Source organism: Artemia sp. Qi Xiang Cuo, chromosome 6 (genome assembly GCF_049724085.1).
Source record: "Artemia sp. Qi Xiang Cuo chromosome 6, ASM4972408v1, whole genome shotgun sequence".
In the NCBI taxonomy this organism is placed as follows: domain Eukaryota; kingdom Metazoa; phylum Arthropoda; class Branchiopoda; order Anostraca; family Artemiidae; genus Artemia; species Artemia sp. Qi Xiang Cuo.
Window position 1 is genome coordinate 83,399,469 of NC_142799.1, and position 21,871 is coordinate 83,421,339.

Consider the following 21,871-nt stretch of genomic DNA (forward strand, 5'->3'; position numbering starts at 1 on the left):
TGTTGTCTTCATGATGAATTTCCAATATATAGGCCCATATAATGCTTCTTTTTGAGTAAAAGCAAAATAGACAGTATTTAAGCTATAATCAGAGCCAAATCATTTCCCACCATATGTGAGAAACTACAAAAAAAAAAAAAAAAAATGTGCATGATTTATGGCCAAATACTAATTTGAACAAATTTGGAACTCCCTCTCGTCTATTTTTTTACTACTAAAACATGAAGCAAGTCTACCTATTATAATTGTACTACTTATGCTTTCAGCATGAAATTTGATATTTTCGTGGACTTTTTCCAGCGGAAGCTTGACATTACAATTTAGCCACACCCATTACATGACAATTAACTTTAATTTTACCATATTAATAACACTTTTTGATTCTAAATCGGCTCCAAAAAAGACTCCTTGCATAGGTTATCTGTTGTTGCCGTCAGTAACGACGATGTTGTTGCCGAAGATTTTGTTAGACGAATTTTTCTAATGAAGATTTGTCTCAACAATCTAGACTTAAAGCTTTTTAACTTAGCTGGTGGAATTGTCTTTAGAAGTGAGGGATTTTTTAGTTATCTTCGAAAGTGTCGCTGCAAAAAATGTCGCTGTCTTTCCTGTCATCGGTAGAAATGGTATTGTTTTTGTCTGTCATTGCTGAAAGTTTAGTACGTTTTTTTCTGTCATAGGACAGAGGGACATAGCTTTTATGTATTATTAAACAAATAAATGAAAAACAAGTTTTTTCAGCTGAAAGTAAGGAGTAACATTAAAACTTAAGCCGAACAGAAATTATCGCATATATGAGGGGGGATGCCCCTTCCTCAACCTTCGCCCTTTACGCTAAAGTCTTAAAATTCTTTAGCAATACTTCTCATCCAAATTCAACAGCCCTTGGGTCTCAGGAATCGTTCTTAAGGAATTGTTACAAAAAATCAAGTTCAGCGCAAAGAGCGAGGGTTGAGTAAGGGGCAGTCCCTTCATATACAGAATAATTTATGTTTTTGTAAGTTTCAATGTTGCACCTTACTTCGAGGTAAAAAAACTTGTTTTTTATTTGATTTTTGACTGTTTTTTAAATCCCCTTTCCTCCCTCCCCCGTTTAAAGGTATAGCTATTGTACCTTTCAGCTATACTGATTTGAATGGCTACCTCAATATTTTGATTAGATGTCATTGGAGGGGGGGAGGGGGTGTTGGCTAGTTATCCTACAATCTTTTTCATCACTTAAAAAGGGCAATAGAAGTTTTGATTTACGTTCGAATGAGCCCTAACCCGGTCTTATAGGACCCTCAGTTCGGTACAATCATCCCTGGGGAAAAAAACAAACAAATAAGCACGCATCCATGATCTTCTTTCTAACAAGAAATATAACATTCCGTATTTTTGTAGATAGGAGCTTGAAACCTTTTTTGCAAGGTTCTCTAATATGCTGAAGATCGCTTGACTTTTTGGGGATGTTTTCTCCCCATTTTTGAAAATCATGCAAATTTCCTCAGGCTCGTAGCTTTTGATGGGTAACATTAAACTTAATAAATATATGTTTTGGAATCACAATAAAAAAAAAGAAAAAAAATTAAACACAGTTTTTCCACGAAAATTAAAGTGCAAATTCAAAACTATGTTTTCTATGGAGATGTATTTTATGAAGCCTCTGTTTTATATTGGCTATTTGCATAATTGTGGGTCCTTAACCCAGAGGCTGTACGCCATATATCGCCAGGAGGTTTTGTTTTTAGCTTTTGTCTGTTTCGACTAAAATGATTATCTTACAAGTTTGACTAGATGGAAAAAGAAGTCATGAAGTAGAAAAAGTAGAAGAAAAGAAGTCATGAAAATCATAGGTAGCTCTTCCCCACAAAAAGATCTTAGATTTGGCACTGACACGGGGAGGGTCCTGACTCCGTTGGCACTTCCCACCTGTCATTGTTGTTCAGTGTTTTTATTCTGGCATATGGGTGTTTAGCCAAAAAGCAATATTTACATCTTTTTGGGTGGGTTTGGGGACTTTTGGTATCGAATTTTCTTGGGACCTTATTTTTTTTTAGAAAATCGTTTATTACACTCACTCCTCTGTTTTTTCTCGTGAGTGGGTAATAAATGTTTGATTGATTTATTGAATATCTGACTTTTGAAAATTTTGGTTTCTTTTCCTCTCAAGTTCATCATGGGGATCGTTTTAACAACCTCACAGTGTTTTTTTTTCAACTCTCGACGCAAGTATTTAGACACTCGCATCTTAATTTTTTTCTATAATCTGCGTAGAAATGATTTTCAAAATTGACTGATTTTCTCTTGAAATATTGCACAAATATATTTTTTTTTGCTCTAGTACAATTTTCAGTAGATAATGAGCGAAAAACTCTTGGCATTGACCTGCTGATCAGCATTGTTTTGTGAGATAGCTTTTTCCGTCAAAACCACAAAAAAGATAGTCCTCAGACCACAGGTTGGCTTTATTTTTTTGTCACTATTTGTTTGTTAATCGCGGATGCAGTGTTGATTTTTGAGGAAGTTCTCAAAGGAGGAAAAACTTTATTGAGGGATTGTTATTGTTAAACAGGACTGACATGTCCTTCCGGAAGCGAAGAGTAAGCCATTTCCTTTTTGTGTGTGTCAATGTCAATGCTAAATGACATCTAATAGTTTTGTCATGTATTAGGAGGTCAAATTGTTACTCATTTTATCAGTAGGATCTTTCATCTTCACAGTTCTCAGCCGACAGGATTGACTTGGATTAACATTCGCTATGACCGTAGTTGCGGGACGGTGGGTACTGGCTTACCAGACCAAGACGCCATATCGCTTTGAGTGCGGGGGGGGGGGCTGCCATTTCGACTAACCTTCACAAGCACTAAACGTTATTTTGTCGACAAGGAAAAATTGGTCAGAACGTCGACAGTCATAACATCGACACGTCAAAAGGAACCTCTTTGTCAGTGACAAAAGCAGAGGCTGATAAAAAAAATTCCGGTACTTCCGCATTAGCCAGTACACACTCGAGAAGTTTGCTAAATGTCAGATCTAAGAAAACCGGTTTCATAGCCACAAAGACAAATGACGGGTAACAGAATGCATTGAACTTTTATAATTGGGTCTATACATTTGTAAACTAGGGAGGGTGGGGGTAAGGTTAGGTTAATTTATCCCCCTCTAATGTGCGAATATATAGCCCAAATTATATTATTGTATAAACTAAAGTATTCAATTTTCATCATATCTTGGTGTACTTCATTGGGATTAATTTAACTTAACTTCTTGAGATTTTACTGGCTGTTACGGAAGTACCAAAATTTCGTTTAATAAAAATTGTTTTCAAAAGTTCTTTTTTTTAAAGTTCTGTCTCTTCTTAGTATAATTATTAGTAAAATTTTGTGGAAAACAGTAAGAAAACAGTAGCAAAAAACTAGTAGCTACTAAAGGAGCGGCATTAAAACTTAAAACGAACAGAAATTATTCCGTATACGAAAGGGGTTGTCTCCTCCTCAACGCCCCGCTCTTTACGCTAAACTTTGACTCTATCTCACAACTCTACTTTATAAAGCAACAAAAAACTTTAGCGTAAAGAGCGGGGCGTTGAGGAGGAGACAGCCCCTTTCGTATATGGAATAATTTCTGTTCGTTTTAAGTTTTAATGTCGCTCCTTACTTTCAGTAAGAAAAAACTTGTTTTTTTTATTTAATTTTTGAATGTTTTTTAGTTAATGCAGACTTTGAATTTGGCTCACCGTTGAAGAATAATTAAAACGGAATTCTCTAATCAATTTTACTTTTTTTAAACTACTCATATACTAATAATAACCGAAGTTTGAGTTTTGTTCCAATTGTTTAAGAATGAATCCTGAATCACAAAGGCTGTATAATTAGTATAAAAACGTCTTTTAAAAGTCAAAAAAAGAAAATTTAGCGTAAGAGCGAGCTATTGAGGAGAGGCAACCGATCTCATATACGTAATATTTCCTGTTCGTTTTAAGTTTTAATGTTGAATCTTACTTTCAGTTGAAAAAAAATATGTTTTTTGCTTAATTGCTGACCGTTTTTTAATAATGACTGGAAATCCAGCTCGCCCTCCATGGAAAATTCCCTTCCCCCCCGAGAAATTTCTCCATGGAAAGATTCTCCCACGTAACTTAATAAGCGATATTTGCAAAACTAATTTTGTAAGGCATAGTAACAAAACAGCCAAAGAGGTCGAAACTATTTTTATGAAAATGTAATGCACAGGTTGAGCAATTCTCAAATGACTGAAATGAATAAAAAAAAAGATCTTTAAAAGATATAAGTAATAATTTATGTTTATTTTAAGTTTTTAATGTTATTCCTTACTTTCAGTCGGAAAAAATTGTTTTCTCAAAATAAAATGTTAAGACTGGCCGGAAAATAACACTAACAAATGATTGCTTATATCGGCCATTATTTAACCAAACTCGAACTTTAGCGTAAAGAACGAGTATTGACGAGGGATGAACTTCCTCATATACGTAATATGAGGGGGTTTTCCCCCTTGTCAATACCTCTCTCTTTACGCTAAAGTTGAAATTTTGTTCCAATTCTTTAAGAATGACCCCTGACTCACAAAGGCCGTTTAATTAGAACAAATAGCTCTTTTGAAATTACTAAAAATACTTTAGCGTAGCCTAAACAGTGAGGTATTGACTAGGGGACAATCCCCTCACATACGTAAAAATTTCTTTTCGTTTTAATCTCAAGCTCGTAAATTTTCATGGGTAGAACTAAACTTGATGAAACGTATATATTTAAAATAAACATAAAAATTCGATTCTTTTGATGTATTAAATAAAAAAACAAGTTTTTTTTAACTGAAAGTAAGGAGCGACAATAAAACTTAAAACGAACAGAAATTATTCCGTATATGAAAGGGGCTGTCCCCTCTTCACCCCCTCGCTCTTTACGCTAAAGTTTTTTATTGTTAAAAAAAAATAGAATTGTGAGGAAGTCAAACTTTAGCGTAAAGAGCGAGGCGCTGAGGAGGGAACAGCCCCTTTCATATACGAAATAATTCCTGTTCGTTTTAAGTTTTAACGACGTTCCTTACTTTCAGTTAAAAAAAAAACTTTTTTTTTATTTAATTTTTGAACGTTTTTGAATTAATGCAGGTTTTGATTTTGGCTCAAAGTACATGAATAATTAAAACAAAATTTGCATATTAATTTTACTTTTATTTGGTTAAATGGCTTTCTCGAAACTTGTTTAATTTTATTTACGAACGTTTTTATTAGTAATGAATATACGTAACCTACGAATTAACTTATGTAACAAACTTCTATATTCCTAGATTTTTAATACGTATATTAGGGGGTTTGCCCCCTAGTCAACACCTTGCTCTTTAAGCTAAAGTTCGAATTTTGTTCCAATTCTTTAAAAATGACCTCTTAATCACAAAGACAGATCTTATGCTCTTATGAAAGTACTAAAAAACGTTTGGCTTAAAGAGCGAGGTATTGACTAGGGGGTGAACCCAATCATGTAGCTAATATTTTCTGTTCGTTTTAAGTTTTGATGTTGCTCCTTACTTTCAGTTGAAAAACTTGTTTTTTTGTATTTAATTTCTGATTTTTTTTAAAATAATGCTGGGGAGTCCGGCGCCCCCTTCATAGCAATGTCCCTTCCCCCATGAAAACTTCCTTCATGGAAAGATCCTCCCAGTTAACCCCGACCCACCCCACCCCCCACTACCAGAAAAAATTCCCCCTGAAAACGTCTGTATACTTCCCAATAACCAATGCTATATGTTAACATTGGGTAAAGTTCATAACTTCCAGCCCTTCCCCCGGGGGCTTCGGGGGATTAAGTCATCCTAAAAGACATAGTTATCACATTTTCGACCATACCAAATAAAATGGCCATCTCAAAATTTTGATCGGGTGACTTCGGGAAAAATGAGCGTGGGAGGGGGCCTAGTTGCCCTCCATTTTTTTGGTCACTTGTAAAGAGCACTAGAACTTTTAATTTCCGTTCCAATGAGCCCTCCTACGATATTCTAGGACCACTTGGTCGAGACGATCAACCCTGGGAAAAAGAAAAAAAAAACAAAAAAACAAATATACACGCATCTCTCACCTTTATTCTTGCAACAAAGGGAAAATTCTATATTGTTATCGATGTAAGTTTGAAACCGGTAAAGTCCGGTTCTCTGGCACGCTTTATCCGATTTTGTAATTGTCATTAGGTTTCCATTACCTTTAGGGGTATTTTCCCCTTTTTTCGAAAATAAGCCAAATTTTTTCAGGCGCGTGACTTTTGATGGGTAAGATTAAACTTCATGAAATTTATAGCCTATGTTTAAAATCACATTTAAAATCTGATTCTTTTGATGTATCTATTCGTATCAAAATTCCGTTTTTAGATTTTCGGTTACCATTGAGCCGGGTCGCTCCTTACTTACAGTTCGTTACCACGAACTGTTTCATCTACTGGTATTAAAATTCCATTTTTTAGAGTTTCGGTTACTATTGAGCCGGGTCCTTACTTACAGTTCGAAACCACGAACCGTTCGATGATTGTACAAAGTTAGGGTCAGCAAGTCCTTTGACTCTAAAATGTGGAATGTGAACTTGATAAATCTGTCTTCTGAACTAATTAACTAATTAGAATTTTACCCAATTAGAATTTTAACTAATTAGAATTAGAATCACCGTTGTATTAACTAAATAAATGATATTGTAAAGTTTAACTCATAAAATATCAATACAAGCAAAAAGTAATCTGAATAACATCACGCAGTAAATATGTAAAATAGAAACATTTAAAAAAATGAGACAATGTTTACTATGATCAATGCTCTAATTAAGCCACTCTTAATGTTTCAGAATGATTACCATATACTGGAATTGAACGTTTTTGGTGTATACCCGAGAGTTACGGGTAATTCAAGTAATAATTTGGTAGTACTCTCACATTTTTTACCTTGTAGTAAAGATAGTACATAACAGAATTTATTAAGTTCGGTTGAAGGATTTCCATAAATAGCTTTCTGGATGTACTGTAGGGTAAAGTATTTCTTCAGTCTTTTGTCCATGGGTAAAATGGCTGATGAAACTTGATCTTGAAAGCATCTAATTATTGTTGCTATCTGGAAATTTAGGTCATTTACGTCAATGGGGGGTGTTTGCCCCCTAGATTTTCTGCCCTCCCCTAGATTTTGAAAAATGTTCTTTCGTGGGTATTTTCATTGAAAAATACTTTTTTGTGTCTTCATGGACAAATAAAAAAAAAATGCCCCCCCCCTAGGTATGAAAACATAACGTTTGTTCCTCCCTTTTATTTTCGTGAACTGATGCCACTAATTAGGTCCCTTGGATTTACTTCATCCGGTACTATCCCACTATCCGGGCCTCTCTAAAAAGTCAAGTTTGGTTAATGCTAATGAAATAAAATAAAATAGGATGAATTTATAATAGTTTAGAAACAAATTTGGCAATATATTTGCACATTAGGGGGGGGGGGTGGTAAAGCATTGTATATATTAAATACATAACCTAACCTAACCTAGGTACCTCCCCCCCCGAAACCGCAAAAACCCAGAGTTTAATATCGTATACGCAATGAAAACCTTGTTATCATTGCCTGCTCTACAACAGTTAAGACGTCAAAAACGGGTTTTATCATTGCCTAGTCTATAGTGATTAACCCGAGAGGCCCGGATAATGGAATAATACCCTTCATCCTTTACATCTGGTTGGTCGAATTATCGGCTCCTAGTCCGGCTACTCCAATTTTTTTTCAAATTTCTACTTCTATCGGTATTAAGTTGCGACAAAAGAGTGACGTATGGGAAAATGCATGGGAAATATATAATTTTGGCTATATATTTGCGCATTAGGGGGAGAGGGGGTGGGGTAAAGTAAAGTGAAGCACTTTTGGGCATGATATAAGTAATCTTAAAATACTTAGTTATATTATTCCTAAAACTACTTCACTTTACTTAACCCCCAATCCCCCTCCCTAACTTGCAAATACATATCCAAAATTATATCTTGTCCATGCATTTTGCCATACGGCACTCTTTTGTTTCCGTTTAATACCCGTAAAAGACTAAAACATACATTTAAAGTAATGGTATAGGTAAAACGGGAAATATCGTAAGTTCGTAACTATCAAACAATGATCAAAGCTCTTCAAGCTAAACGTCCAGTTGGATACTCATATTCGATTTTTTTGTGAGTCTTCAGCCACAGTGTTTTACTTACTAAGTCCATATCAGTCGGAACAACGGTTGCCACAGAAGATTGTTTTTGTAGCCCCTAGTTATGAATATGCAGTCAAGTGAAATAGTTCATAATTAGAAAAGAAGATTGCCAAAAATGTGCTGGGGGGTCAATATAAACAATATTTAATCTTCGAATTGAAAACACATTAAAAAAAAAAACTTCGTAGGCTTGAGCTAATAATTTGCAAATTCTGTCGTTTTAAATTCCTGGTAAACACTTTTGGTTTACTTTAGTATCAGGGTGTATACGTTATCGGATACCCAGTAGAGGTATTCACTGAATGCTATTACCCCCCCCCCCTGTTCAGTCAAATTTCAAAAGTAAGAGCTGAAAGAAAGGGTATAGTCAAACGTGCCGTAATGTTTAACGTATGGTTCGAACTTATGGTTTAGATATCTCTCAACACATTACTTTCATCAAGATTGGAGGTACGCATTGAAATTTATCTACTTGAGAAAATCAAATTTCACAAAAAAGGCTAAGTTTCATGAATGGGTTATCGAACCCATACAGGGTTCACCACTTTCGAGAACCCAGAAATTGACGTTCCATCGCCCTCTGTCAAATGGTAAAATTTCAGTTTTTCCCGGGCATTTTTTCTTTCAGAGACGATCGTATTAAACTAGTGACCATAAAAGTTAGGGTAGAAGCGTCACGAACGTGGGTATCCTCTCTCTCTCTCTCTCTCTATATATATATATTAGAAAATGGTTGTGACTTTGTTTTGCCGCTTCTTTATGGTAGATAATGAAAAAATTCAACGCTATTATGTATAGAAAAAGAATTTGCCAATTTGCCACTCCTGAGATATAGCAGGTAAATCCAGTGGATAACCTTGATGCACATAGTGTAAACAGGCTAAGTTTTTAAGATTCATAGTTTAGATTAATAGTTTTTAAGATTCATATTAAAGAACAATATTTCTCAAAAGTAATGCTAAGGTCCATAAATATTTGCTACTACCACGAATTTGCGAGTCTCTACTTAAGGTGTATGGGTGTGTCTTTGCACTTAAAATCCAGCTAAAATATTTAAGCTAATATATATATATATATATATATATATATATATATATATATATATATATATATATATATATATATATATATATATATATATATATATATATATATATATATATATATATATATATATATATATATATATATATATATATATATATATATATATATATATATATATATATATATATATATATATATATATATAGTCGGTTGTAATAAATATTTATATATTTATGGATAGGTACCCACACAGGTCCGGTTCTTCAGGAGGAATAGAAGGATGATTTTTCATGAAAAAATTTCTGCATTATAAGAACTTAGGCACATTCTGTCCAAATAAAGCATACCTTTAATTCATAGAATTATTATTTGTCAAGTAAAAAATAAATCCATGAATTGGTCATGAATCTTATCACAGACTGAGCCGTTTTTTTTTTTTTTCAAAAATGTCACGGGAAAAAGGATAAAATTTAAGAAAGTCAGACGTTCGGATCCGGCACTCCCACTTCTTAATTTCTTGGCTAACTAAAATTGAATGACTATACCCTTAATCCAGCTTTAAAATGCGTTTGCTGGTCCAGTACACAGTTGAAATTGACTTCGTAGAAATTTCGTATCTTAAATGGCTTAAAGGGAAAAGAGCGGATTTTGCTCACAGTGAAAGCTGTAGAATTGGGTGAATGAAGCTTTCAGGAATGGTCTAGGGGCCCAAATTAGGGATATAATTCCAGTCGGAATGACGGTTTTTAACTGTCACAGAAGCTCGTTTTCGTAACTTCTAGTTATGGATATACATTCAAGTGAATTAATGGATAGATTGAAAAGAAGATCGCCAAAAATATGCTTGGGGAGAGATCAGGACGAATAATATTAAATGCTCAAATTGGAAAGACAATAGTAATAAATAAACTTTGTAGGCTTGAGCGAATAATTTGCCAAACTCTGCCGTTTTAAATTCCGGATAAACATTTCTGGTTTACTTTAGCGTCAGGGCGTATGCATCATGAATACCTAGTATAGAGGTACCAGTGGTCCCGTTAAGTCAAATTTCAAAATAAGAGCTAGAAGAAAGTGTATCGTCAAACGGTAATTTTTAACGTATGGTTTAAACATATCTGAACATACTACTTTCATCGAGGATGTACACATTAAGGTATCTACTTAAGAAAGTCTACTTTCACAAAAGGAGTAAATTCCCTTAAATAATATTGGCTGTAAATGTAGTCATATCAATCAGTTCACCACTTCCAAGAACCACAAAATGGACGTTCCATCGACCTCTGTCAAATGATAGAATTTCAGTTTTTCCCGGTCACTCTTTTTCATGGGCTATCGCTTTAAACTGGTGACCATAAAAATCTAGGAGGGTCTGATTTAAGGGGAATACTGTTAAATCTAGTTCCCTTGTAGTAACAATACGGACTGTGCTCCAAGAAACTGCTGTCCTGTGCTTAAAAAAAAGTAAATAAATAAATCTGGGATGGCCAGTTAACGTGGCTGTTTTTCTCTCTCTCTCTCCCTCCACCCTTCTCTTTCTCTATCTACCTCCCTCCCTACTTCTCTTTCTCTCTATCTATCTCTGTCTCATTCTCTCCCTCCCTCACGGATTGTTGAAGCGTCAGGATTTTGTTATCTTCCCTATCTCTTTCTCCCTCTCTTACGGATTGTAGAAGCGTATGCTTGAAAATCTTTCAAGTTGAAGTAGAATCGAATCTATCAAACAATTCGTGGTAGCGAACTGTAAATAAGGAGCTAAAGCTCGGCTCAATAGTAATCGCAACTCTAAAAATGGAATTTTGATATCGATAGATACGTCAAAAGAATCAGCTTATTATGCTGATTCCAAATATATAAGATTCATCAAGTATAGTGTTACTCATCAAAAGTCACGAGCCTGAGACGGATTTTCGGAAAAAGGATGCAACACTCCCTAAGAGTCACAGAATCTTAATGAAAATCACACCATCAGATTCAGCGTATCAGAGAACCCTACTGTAGAGGTTTCAAGCTCCTATCTACTAGAACTTGGAATTTTGCATTTTTTGTCAAAAGAAAGATCACGGATGCGTGTTTTATTTTTATTTTTTGTTGTTTTTTTTCCAGGGGTGGCCGTTTCGAAATAATAATCCTAGATGATCGGGAGAAGGTGCATTTGAACGGAAATTAAAAGTTCTAGTGTTCCTTTCTAAGTGACCACAAAGATTGTAGGGCAACTAGCCCCCTCCCATGCCCGTTTTTCTCCAAGATATCCGATCAAAATTTTGAGATAGTCATTTTGTTCAACACCGTTGAAAGATCCAATGTCTATGTCCTTAGGGGTAACATGATCCACCACAGTCTGTGGGGTGAGGCCTGTAAGTTATGAAATTTGTCCATTGTTTACGTATAGTATTTCTTATTGGGAAGTATAAAGACATTTTTTTTGGGGGGGGGAAGGGGCCTTTTGTGTTTGAGGTGGGTGTCCATAGGGAGAATTTTCCGTGAGGATGGAAATTTATGGGGGGTGAACTTTCCAATGGAAATCTACACTGGAGAGATTTGACAGAATTCCTGTACGAAATCCTTTTTATTTGTCTTACTTTCTCTTTGTCAACTCAATTTTGCATATGGAGATGTTCCGGGGAATTATCCGGGGCTATTTTTACCGTGTTTTGATTTCCAGGAAAAAAGTTTTACGGAAGGGGTATTTCCGGAGTGATCGAGAAAACAACTAGAAAATAGTCTTTTTTTAATGAAACTATACTAAGGAGACTTTTTCAGGCTGAATCGTCCGCAAGAAATTTTACAGGTGAGGGGATTTTCAGCGAGGATGTAACCATCCGAAGGGAATTTCACGTGGGAGGAAATTTTCACGGAGGGGTTTCCCGTGAGTGGGGATTTTTCATGGAGGGTGAGCCAGATTTACCGGAATTATTTGAAAAACGATCAGAAATTAAAAAAAAAACAAGTTTTTTCAACTGAAAGTAAGGCGCGACGTTAAAACTTAAAACGAACAGAAATTATTCCAGAAGGGGCTATCCCCCTCCTCAGTACCTGGTCCTTTATGCTAAAGTTTGACTTTTTGTCCCAATTTTTTAAGAACGGCTCCTGAAACACAAGGGTTGTTTAATTAGAATAGGGAGTTTTTTTAAGTGCTAAAAGCTTTAGCGTAAAGGGCAAGGTGTTGAGGGGGGGGATTCACATACGGAATCATTTCTGTTCGTTTTGAGTTTTAATGTTGCTCCTTACTTTCAGTAAAGGAAAAACTGTTCTTTTTATTTAACAACAAGAACAGAATCGGCCATTCAAGTTTGAAAGTCATGCTGTTTTTGTTATTTTTCTCAGAAAATTTGAGTATATCAGGATCTCAGCTATATTTCAGTTACACAAGTAAGAATATGCTCTGTTACATTCTATTCTACGTAAAATGTTTAATTGGCCATAGAATACATGATTAATAGTGCGTTTCATTTTCTGAAGTTGAAAAATAGTACTATTTTAATAACTTCGTCTAAACCACAAATTATAAGGTTAAAATGCCACTTCCGCAAGGAAATGAAAGCATTTACGGATGTACATTATACGAATTGGTTTTGTTTATTTGCGTTGAATGTGTAGTTTAGGAGTTCATTAGTTATTTACTAAAATATTTATAAAATGTAATTACACATCAAGTTTGATAAACCCCAGAAGTGCGGACTGAAACATTGAATTTCGCGGCATCCGAAGTGCACAAAACGGCCACACCGGTCACTTAAAGATCGTTAGTGATTTTTAAACATCGAAATAATCTCCTTCAGTATAGTCTCCAATAGACACTATGGATTTATGTCCTCTCGTCTTCCCATATCTGAAACATTTCTGGACATTGATATTTGAAATTGCCTTTAGCTCTTTCAGTTGTACTCCTGTAATCTAGTCTATGATTTGCAAGACACTGGTGTTTGAAGATTTTCTATATTTACGAGAAAATTAAAATTCATATGGAAGCATATGGGAGGCTGAGGCGTCGTTACACTTTTTTCAGGCCAAGAATCTACGAATAAGCAATGAGGTGTGAAGGAAAGCATTTTCGTGGTTCAAAAGACGCGAATTATTTCGCCACACGTCCGAGCATTTTTCTGTATTGCTTCAAGTAAATGGCCTTAGACTTCTAGGTAGTTTTCTTTATCGTGGTTGCAGCGATAGCTACAACCTCGTAAAGAGCGAACCCTAGCCCATTGTAACCGAAAGTTAAAAAACGCGTTCTGAAAAAAAAAACTGCCTAGTGAAAGAAAATTGCCATCCGAGACTGTCTCAGGAATGGTAACTATTATTTCAGTTCGTATTAAAAGTAAAGTTTATTGCGAACAGAAATTTATAATGATTTCGAAAAAAGCCTCAAACCCCTCGAAAATGGCATCAGATCAAAATGAAAGGTGTATCATTCGAATCAGCAAGGTTGAAAACCGTATACACAGAAATTGCTTATCGCAATTTCTTGCAATTTTAATAAGCAAGGAGAGATGCTTAATAGCTCATTCAAAAGCTATGTCTTATATCTACGCGTTTTTTTTTTTATTATAAGTTCTGCCATCTGCAAGTGCCATATGGAACTAAAATGGCACTTATTGTGCCATTTCTCAAGGGATGGCACTAGCAGGCTACCAGAACATCTTAGACAGATTTTTTATAGCTCATATAACAGATATTGCTTATATCTACGTCCTTCATATAAATTCCACCATCAGCAAGTTCCAAATGGCACTAAAAATGGCACTTTTGGTTCCGTGTCTCAAGGGGAAAAGGTTAGTAGAACTTGTAATAGTGTTGTTTAATGGCTCATTTGAAAGCTATTGCTCATATATACGTGCTTTTTTTTTATCAATTCTACCATTCGTAAGTGCGATATAGCACTGAAAACAACACTTTCGGTGCCACTTCTTAAGTGGAAAAAGCTCTGAGGTACAAGATAGGTACTATTGCAATAGCTAGGCTCCAGAACCCTTAACTGGAGGTCTACAAGAACCCCTCCCGTAAACTCCCCCTGCCAGCCCCCTTAGTAAGTTTCATAAATCGTCTGCTCATCAGTAAGCTACTGAAATATTAGCAGGCTACCACACCATCGTGGATAGATATTTAATTGCTCAATTAAGAGCTACTACTTAAATTTACTAGGTTTTTACAAATTCTACGATCTATTAGATATCACAGGTTTCAATGTTAAGTACTTTCTGGGGAGAACTTGCAATGAACTCTTTGTCATGGTTGAAGCATTAGCTGCAACCTAGTAAAGAACGAACCACAGCCGATAGTAACTAAAAGTTTAAGAATGTTAAAACGGTCTTTTTTTTCTTCTTTTTTTCCCGGCCTAGCGGGTTACTAGAACATTATAGATAGATGCTTAAGAGGTCATTCAAAAGCCATTTCTCATATGTACGTGGTTTATATAAATTCCGCCGTCTGCTAGTTTTAGTGCCATATGGCACGAAAAAGGCCTTTCTTATGCTGTTTCTTGAGGGGTGGGGCTAGCGGGCTACCAGAGCATCTTAGATAGATTTTGATAGCTCATATAAAAAATATTGCTCATATCTACATTCTTCCCATAAATTCCAATGTCTGTAAGTTTTAAATTGCGCTTGAAACGGCAATGTTAGCGCCGTGTCTCAAGTAGAAAATCTTGGGCTAGTGGGCTACCAGAGCCTTTTAGAGTGATGTTTAATGGCTAATTTGAAGACTTTTGCTCATATCTACGTGCTTCTTATAAATTCTAGAATTCGTAAGTGAAATATAACACTGAAAACAACACTTTTGGTGCCACTTCTTAAGTGGAAAATCTTGGAAGCATAAAACGGTATAATTGTAATAATTATGGTCCAAAACCCTTAAATGGAGATTTTTAAGAACATCTCCCGCAAATTCCTCCTCCAGGCCCCCTTAATAAGCTATACAATTAAAGTCCTACTAACACCATTATATTAAATTAAATTGCCAAAGATTTGGTTCTGTCAATATACCGTTAGAGGCCAAATTATATTATTAAGCGTTCGATTTCTGCATGAATTTTCTTTTCAATCATGGCTTTTACCTTCTTATGATTACTTGTCAGATAATCCCCTATTTTTGCAAATGTAATGCACTCATTTTTAAAAGCATATCCCGAGAAAGCTCATTATAAACCTATTACTCATATCTACGTGCTTTTTATCAATTTTATTATCCAAAAGTGCCATATAGCACTAAAAACGGCACTTTTTGTATCACTTCTTAAGTGGAAGAGTTTGGAAGCACACAACAGTACATTTGCAAAAGTTTTGGTCTAAAACCGGTAACTGGAGGTTTATAAAACCCCTCGCATATATTCCCTCTCCAGACCCTCATAGTAAGTTTGATAAATCGGCTACTCATCTTAAAAGTAAAAGATTATTGCGAAAAAAAGCTAAAACTAAAAACTTTTCAACTAACAAATTACCAAAAATTAAGCTTGAATGATCAACAGTTTTGAACTGAACCTTCAAACTTCACTCTGTGATGAAGACTGTGTGCTAGTTCTAACGGCGGTAATTGAGGAGAAGGGAAGTCCTTGTCCCCTTAGTTTTTTGCTCCTGAATAGGTTTTGAAAAACACCTTTCTTTGGTCATTTCATTGGAAAAGGCACTTTTTTCGTTAAAAAAAAAAAAAATGGGGAAAACAACCTAAAGTGCACTTTGTGGGAATGTGCTATCAAATCAAACTTATAAAAATCGATTAGGTATAAATCTAAGCTTTTAAATGAGCCCTTAAACAGCTCTCTTTTGTTACGGTAGCCTTCTAGTTTCTGCTTGTTAGGAGATGATTTATAAAGCCCTGTCTTCAATATGGCTTTTCAGGCGAAGTCGGCCGAGTAAAAACAGCTTTTTGCTCATCTGAAAAGAAACGGTCCTGAAAAACATGCATTGTTTTGTGAAATGTGGATAATGAACTTTATGTTATAGACTGAAAAATTTTCGTAACTGTCAAGGTTGCTTGCAGTATTTTCTAGAGGTGTCTTATCTCCCCTAGATAGGTGATAATTAGAAATTATATTAAAAATAAATTTTCAACTGAAACTAAGGAGTGAAATTAGAACTTAAAACGAAAATACACTATTCCGTATAAATAAAAAAGATCTTGGCAGCGTTGTTTCTACATTAAATTTTAATAAAAAACGAACAAAGATTGATTAAAAAAAACAAAGTTTTTTCGAGAGAAGTAAAGAGCGAACTTAACACGGACAAAAATTACTGCTTCACAACCTATATAATATATATCAATAAAACTAGTACAAATAAACCAACTAATTATGTTTACCTATGCTTTTAGGTTTATCAAAAACTAGCGCTTTACTGAAAACACAAAATAATAAAGGAGTTTTGGTACAGTAAAAGCAAACCAATTAAGGAAACTCTTTACAGAACAAAAATATCATCAATCCCTTTTAGGATCAATCCCTTTTAAGATTCAATTAAAAAAAGCAAGTTTTTTTCAACTGAAAGTAAGGAGCGACATTAAAACTAAAAACGAACAGAAATTATTCAGTATATGAAAGGGCTGTCCCCTCCTCAACGCCTCGCTCTTTACGCTAAAGTTTTTTATTGTCTTAAAAAATAAAGTTTGAGACAGAGTCAAACTTAAGCGTAAGAAGCGAGGCGTTCAGGAGGGGACAACGCCTTTCATATACGGAATAAAATCTGTTCGTTTTTAGTTTTAATGTCGCTCCTTACTTTCAGTTAAAAAAACTTGTTTTTTTTTATTTGATTTCTGAACGTTTTTGAAGTAATGGAGCTTTGATTTTGGCTCACCGTAAATGAATAATTAAAACGAAATTTGCGTATTAATTTTACTTTTTTTTCGGCTAAATGGCTTTCTCGAAATTTTGTTCTGACGTAACTTACGAATTAACTTACGTAACGAATTTCTATATTCGTATATTTTTATTGCTTATATTAGGGAGTTCGCTCCCTAGTCAATACTTCGCTCTTTACGCTAAAGTTCGAATTTTGTTCGAATCACAGATCACTTAATCACAAAGGCCGTTTAAAAAGAATAGATAGCTCATTTGAAAGTGCTAAAAAGACTTTAGCGCAAAGAGTGAAGCATTGACGAGAGGGTGATCCCCCTCATATATGTAATCATTTCATTTCATTTGAAGTTTTAATGTTGCTCCTTACTTTCAGTTGAAAAAAACTTGTTTTTTTTATTTAATTACCGATCTGTTTTTAAATAATGCTGGGAAATCCGGCGCCCCCTTCATAGGAATGTCCCTTCCCCCAAGGAAACATCCTCCATGGAAAATGCTACCTGATAAATCAATCCAATATTTCTGTATGCTGTTCAATTACTTCGCGGTTATTAAAAAAGCATTTAGTTTTAGGATTATGTTTTTAAGGTAATTTTAATTGTATACTGAAAGTTACTGATGTCACAACTGGTGTAAGACTATGAAAAGCTTTATAGATTAGTTTATTGTTGTCAGGCTACGTACTCACTTTTGACTCCCAAATGAATATTCCGGTTGTTTTTTGTTTTTTTTTTATTCTTGACTTTTGTGTTTCGTAAAAATAAACGTAAACATTTCGTCGGTTGGATGTTCCTTTGTAAAAATCACCGATTCAAGTAAATTATGGGTTTGAGGAAACCCACCTTAAATGTGCGATTTTGTATAGGTGTATATCTGCTCTAACTTAATAGTACTTACTAAAAACTACGTAATTATTATTAATTTTTCCTTAGAAACGAAAGCCCTTCTTCAGATGTTCTCTAATTTTATCTCTAAACTGAAAGCTTAGCAACTTACCTTATCCTAAATTAGCCATTTTGTATAGATCTAAGGAAATGAAATTGTCTCTTATTAACAAGACGAGATGGACTAATTGGGGCAGGGGTTTTTAAATCCCTTACTATCACCTAGAAATTTAATAAGGGGATAATTATATTATTTTCTCAGAAGCGCACTGTAGTCTTCAAAGAGACTCTTCAAAACATAGATCGATTCCTGGTAACATTTCTATTAAGAATGTTTTCCTGGATCATTAATAAGTTTGAATTCAGTCAAAATTACAACCCTCTAACTTCTAATTAGAGTATTTTTGAAACAAATATGTGAAACACAAAATAGTGGTAGGGTCGTTCTAATTCATGGAAATTCGGGGGGGGGGGGAGGGTGAGCGAAATTTAATTTTAAAATCAAGGGGAGTGGGATTTTTTTTTCAACTAAAATAAACTAAAACTACACAAACATAAAAATAAACTGAAAAATAACTACACGAAAACAGTACGGTAGTTAACAATGATCGCGTATTCAAATCCCATGTAAAATATCCTATTACAATCAATCATTTCATTCCTTGAAAGGACACCGGAATTTGCATTTGTTGTCCAATATCTTCAGTGTAATCCCCTGAAAAATTTAATGTAGTAAGCAGAGAATAGAACTAAAATTCTTGTTCAGTGTGTTCTATATATTCGTTCTATAATTGAAATATAAAAAAGTTGTAGCCTATAATACAAAAGTTTTATAAGTTGTATAATACAAATATAAAAAAGAATCGAAATAGAAGGACTCTAAGCCCCCCCCCCACCCGACTGCGTCTACAAGCTGCAGCAGCTACTGGTTTTTAATTACGACTAGCTTTTATAAATATGTTAATTAAATAATTCAAACCATGAACGTATATAGGCGTAGGGAGACGTCTGTCCTAGCTCCCACGAAATCCTAAAATCTCCCGAATTCATTGGTACTTCTTATTCAAGTTGCCAAATATTTGTTGCTATTATTGTCCCCCTCTCCGCAAAAAATCTTGCGTATGTGGTTGATCTAAACGACGTAAATACTTGGATTTAAACAACAAGATTAATGTTCGGGCCAAAGAAGAGCTGGGAGAAATAAATGGGCCCCCTCCTTGGTATTTTTATGGTGGAAGGACTTATTGGCTTTTAAAATATTTATCTTTCAAGAGCTATATAAGACTGATTATTAACTCGTGTTTAATACCCTGAGGATCAGTTATAGCCCATACCTTGAACTTGCCCAGAAACATACTCTTAAAGCCCACGGCACGCTTGATTTTTATCTCGTAGTGGGGACTTAGTCGTAAAATTTTGACAAAAATGTATAGAAAAATCACCTAATATGATCCATTTTTGATTTGATTCAGGAGAGGCTCAACGGTGGTATTATGTCTCTTCTATATGCACAAAAACATAATAGAAAACAAAAAAGATGTCTGAAAAATCTAACCCTTTTTTTAACCCTTTTAATTAACTTTTTACCCATTTCCTTGAAAATGTCTTGATCTCTGATTATGTCGGCGCTATTGAATATCACGTTGACACTTCAATCCAGATGGACATTGTTAATGTTCAATCCAAGTTTCGGCGGAAGAGAAGGTGGAACATCTCCTACTGATGCGTCAAGCCCTTCCGCTCTTAATGGACTCCCTTTCCAGAAGTTGAATTTGTACGGAATACAAATTTTAGTAGTAAAACTTTATCCTTTAACAATATATTTGCTTTGCTCAAATATAGCCCCCCCCCCCTTTCCCACAGTGAAATAATTCCCGTATGTGTGCCTGTTTGGAGTCAATAAGCTCCTCTTCAATTTTCGAGTTGAGCAAATAATAAAACCATTATCGAGTTTAAATCAGCCTTAAAATTCAGGGTTTGAATTAAGAATTTTCAGGTGGTTTTAATTTTGTGCTCTTCTTTTTAATGCTTCGGCTATACTTCATGCTAATTTTGTTTCCTTTTTTTAGATTCAAAATGGCCGAAAATCGCTCCCTCCGGAGTCACCAAAGTCAAGCTGCTCTTTGAATGAGCTGGCACCGCCTCTGTTACCTCCAAACACGCCTCCCGCATCAAAGGCGAAACTAGAAAAAATACTTTCATATCCCCCTCCATATCCAATGGTTGTCTTACCCGAAAATGGTGGATATTGGGTTGAAACTGGAGGAGACAGGAATATCAGTGAATTACCTCAAAGTATTAGTCCATGCCCTGATGAAGCTGCATCTATATATAGAAAATATTTTTTAGTAAAGGTAAGATATTTTTTACATATAATGCCATTGGTGCTGGATCCTTGATTTTGGAAAGCAAGATACTGCATCGAATTTTATTGACCTTTTTCGACACATTTATATTTAAAGTAAAGTTAAAAAAACTACTCTCAGGGGTAGAAGGGCATTCGCCCCCTTGTTGGCCCTGCAATTAGTATAAATGTAAGTAAAAGCAATAAAAAAAGTAACTGCACCCAAGCCTGGGCGATTGTCCCCAAAATAGATACACAACTGACTAGCTTACTAAGGGTAAAAGACGTATTTTAATTTTTAATAATATAATTTAATAATATAATTTAATAATATAATATAATAATATAATATAATTTAATAATTTAATAAGTGATTGTTTCACACTTGCTCATTTTGATTTTCTTCAATTTTTATACAAAGATTTACCTTTAAAACGACACCCTAGTTCTAATCTACGTCATTATTTTCTGCATAGGCAGCAGCAATGCCGACACAGTAAGCGAAGTGGGCTATATGTATTATTATTATTTTTTCTCCTTGCCACTTTGCACGAAAAGACTTATCGTAGAAGCTTCGAAAGAGGATCCTTTAACTGGAAAATTAAAGGTCTGGTGTACTTTCTAAGAGTCAAAAGTACTTGGAGGGCATTCAGCCCTCCTCCCACACTCTTTTCGGCTAACCTCTCCCCAAAGACGCCTGATCAAAAACCTTAAAGTTGCCATTTTCTTCAAAATAGTCGAAAGACCCAATAACTTTACCTCAGGGAATGATGTAGCCTCCTTCAAGTCCTGAGTGTGTCCAAAGAGGTTAAGGGCATTAAGATGGAAGCTCAGGAGATGCTGAAGAAGATGTTGAACTAAATCAAAAGACACTGATTGAATTCAATTTGTCGAAAACGGCATATCTGCAATATATCAGGAACGGCTAAGGGTATTGATTTGAAACTTTCAGGGCATGTTGATGGTGATGTTAGCGTAAATCAAAAGACACTGTATGTATGCCTAATATGATGTCAAAACGATACAGCTACAATAGTACAGGAACAGCTAGGGTATTAAATTGAAACTTTCAGGGTATGTTGGACTAAACAAAAGACACTACATGTAATCAGGTAGTCAAAATTATGTACCTGTAATATCTCAGGAGCGACTAATGGTATTAAGTTGAAAGTTCAAAGCGATGTTGAAATAAATATAAAGAGACTATGGGCATCCAGATTGTCAAAAGGGCATATCTGCAATAGCTCAGGGACGGCCAAGGGAATAAATCGACGGTTTACGGGACCTAGCGGGTATCAAGTAGATTCTAAGTTTTGACAACGGGGGGTCGTTAACGACAAAAAGCGTTTGAAGTAAAATGCAGTTGTATTGACTCTTAGTGCGAAATTAAATAAAAAAACAGGGTTTTCTTTTAACTGAAAGTAAGGAACGACGTTAAAACTTGAAACGAACAGAAATTATTCCGTATATGAAAGGGGCTGTTCCCTCCTCAACGCCTCGCTTTTTACGCTAAAGTTTTTTATTGTTTAAAAAAAATAGAGTTGTGAGAAAGTCAAACTTTAGCGTAAAGAGCGAGGCGTTGAGGAGGGGTTATACCCTTTCACATACTGAATAATTTCT

At 35.0% G+C, this 21,871-nt stretch overlaps 1 protein-coding gene across 1 annotated transcript in view; it reads left to right on the forward strand.

The window, feature by feature from the left end:
• Positions 1-21,871, forward strand: part of LOC148951682 (rap1 GTPase-activating protein 1-like) — a 166,674-nt gene that overhangs the window by 71,645 nt on the left and 73,158 nt on the right. The window contains exon 5 of the mRNA XM_089091185.1: positions 19,977-20,261. Coding sequence (XP_088947311.1) covers positions 19,977-20,261 — 285 coding nt within the window. The remainder of the gene's footprint in view (positions 1-19,976; positions 20,262-21,871) is intronic.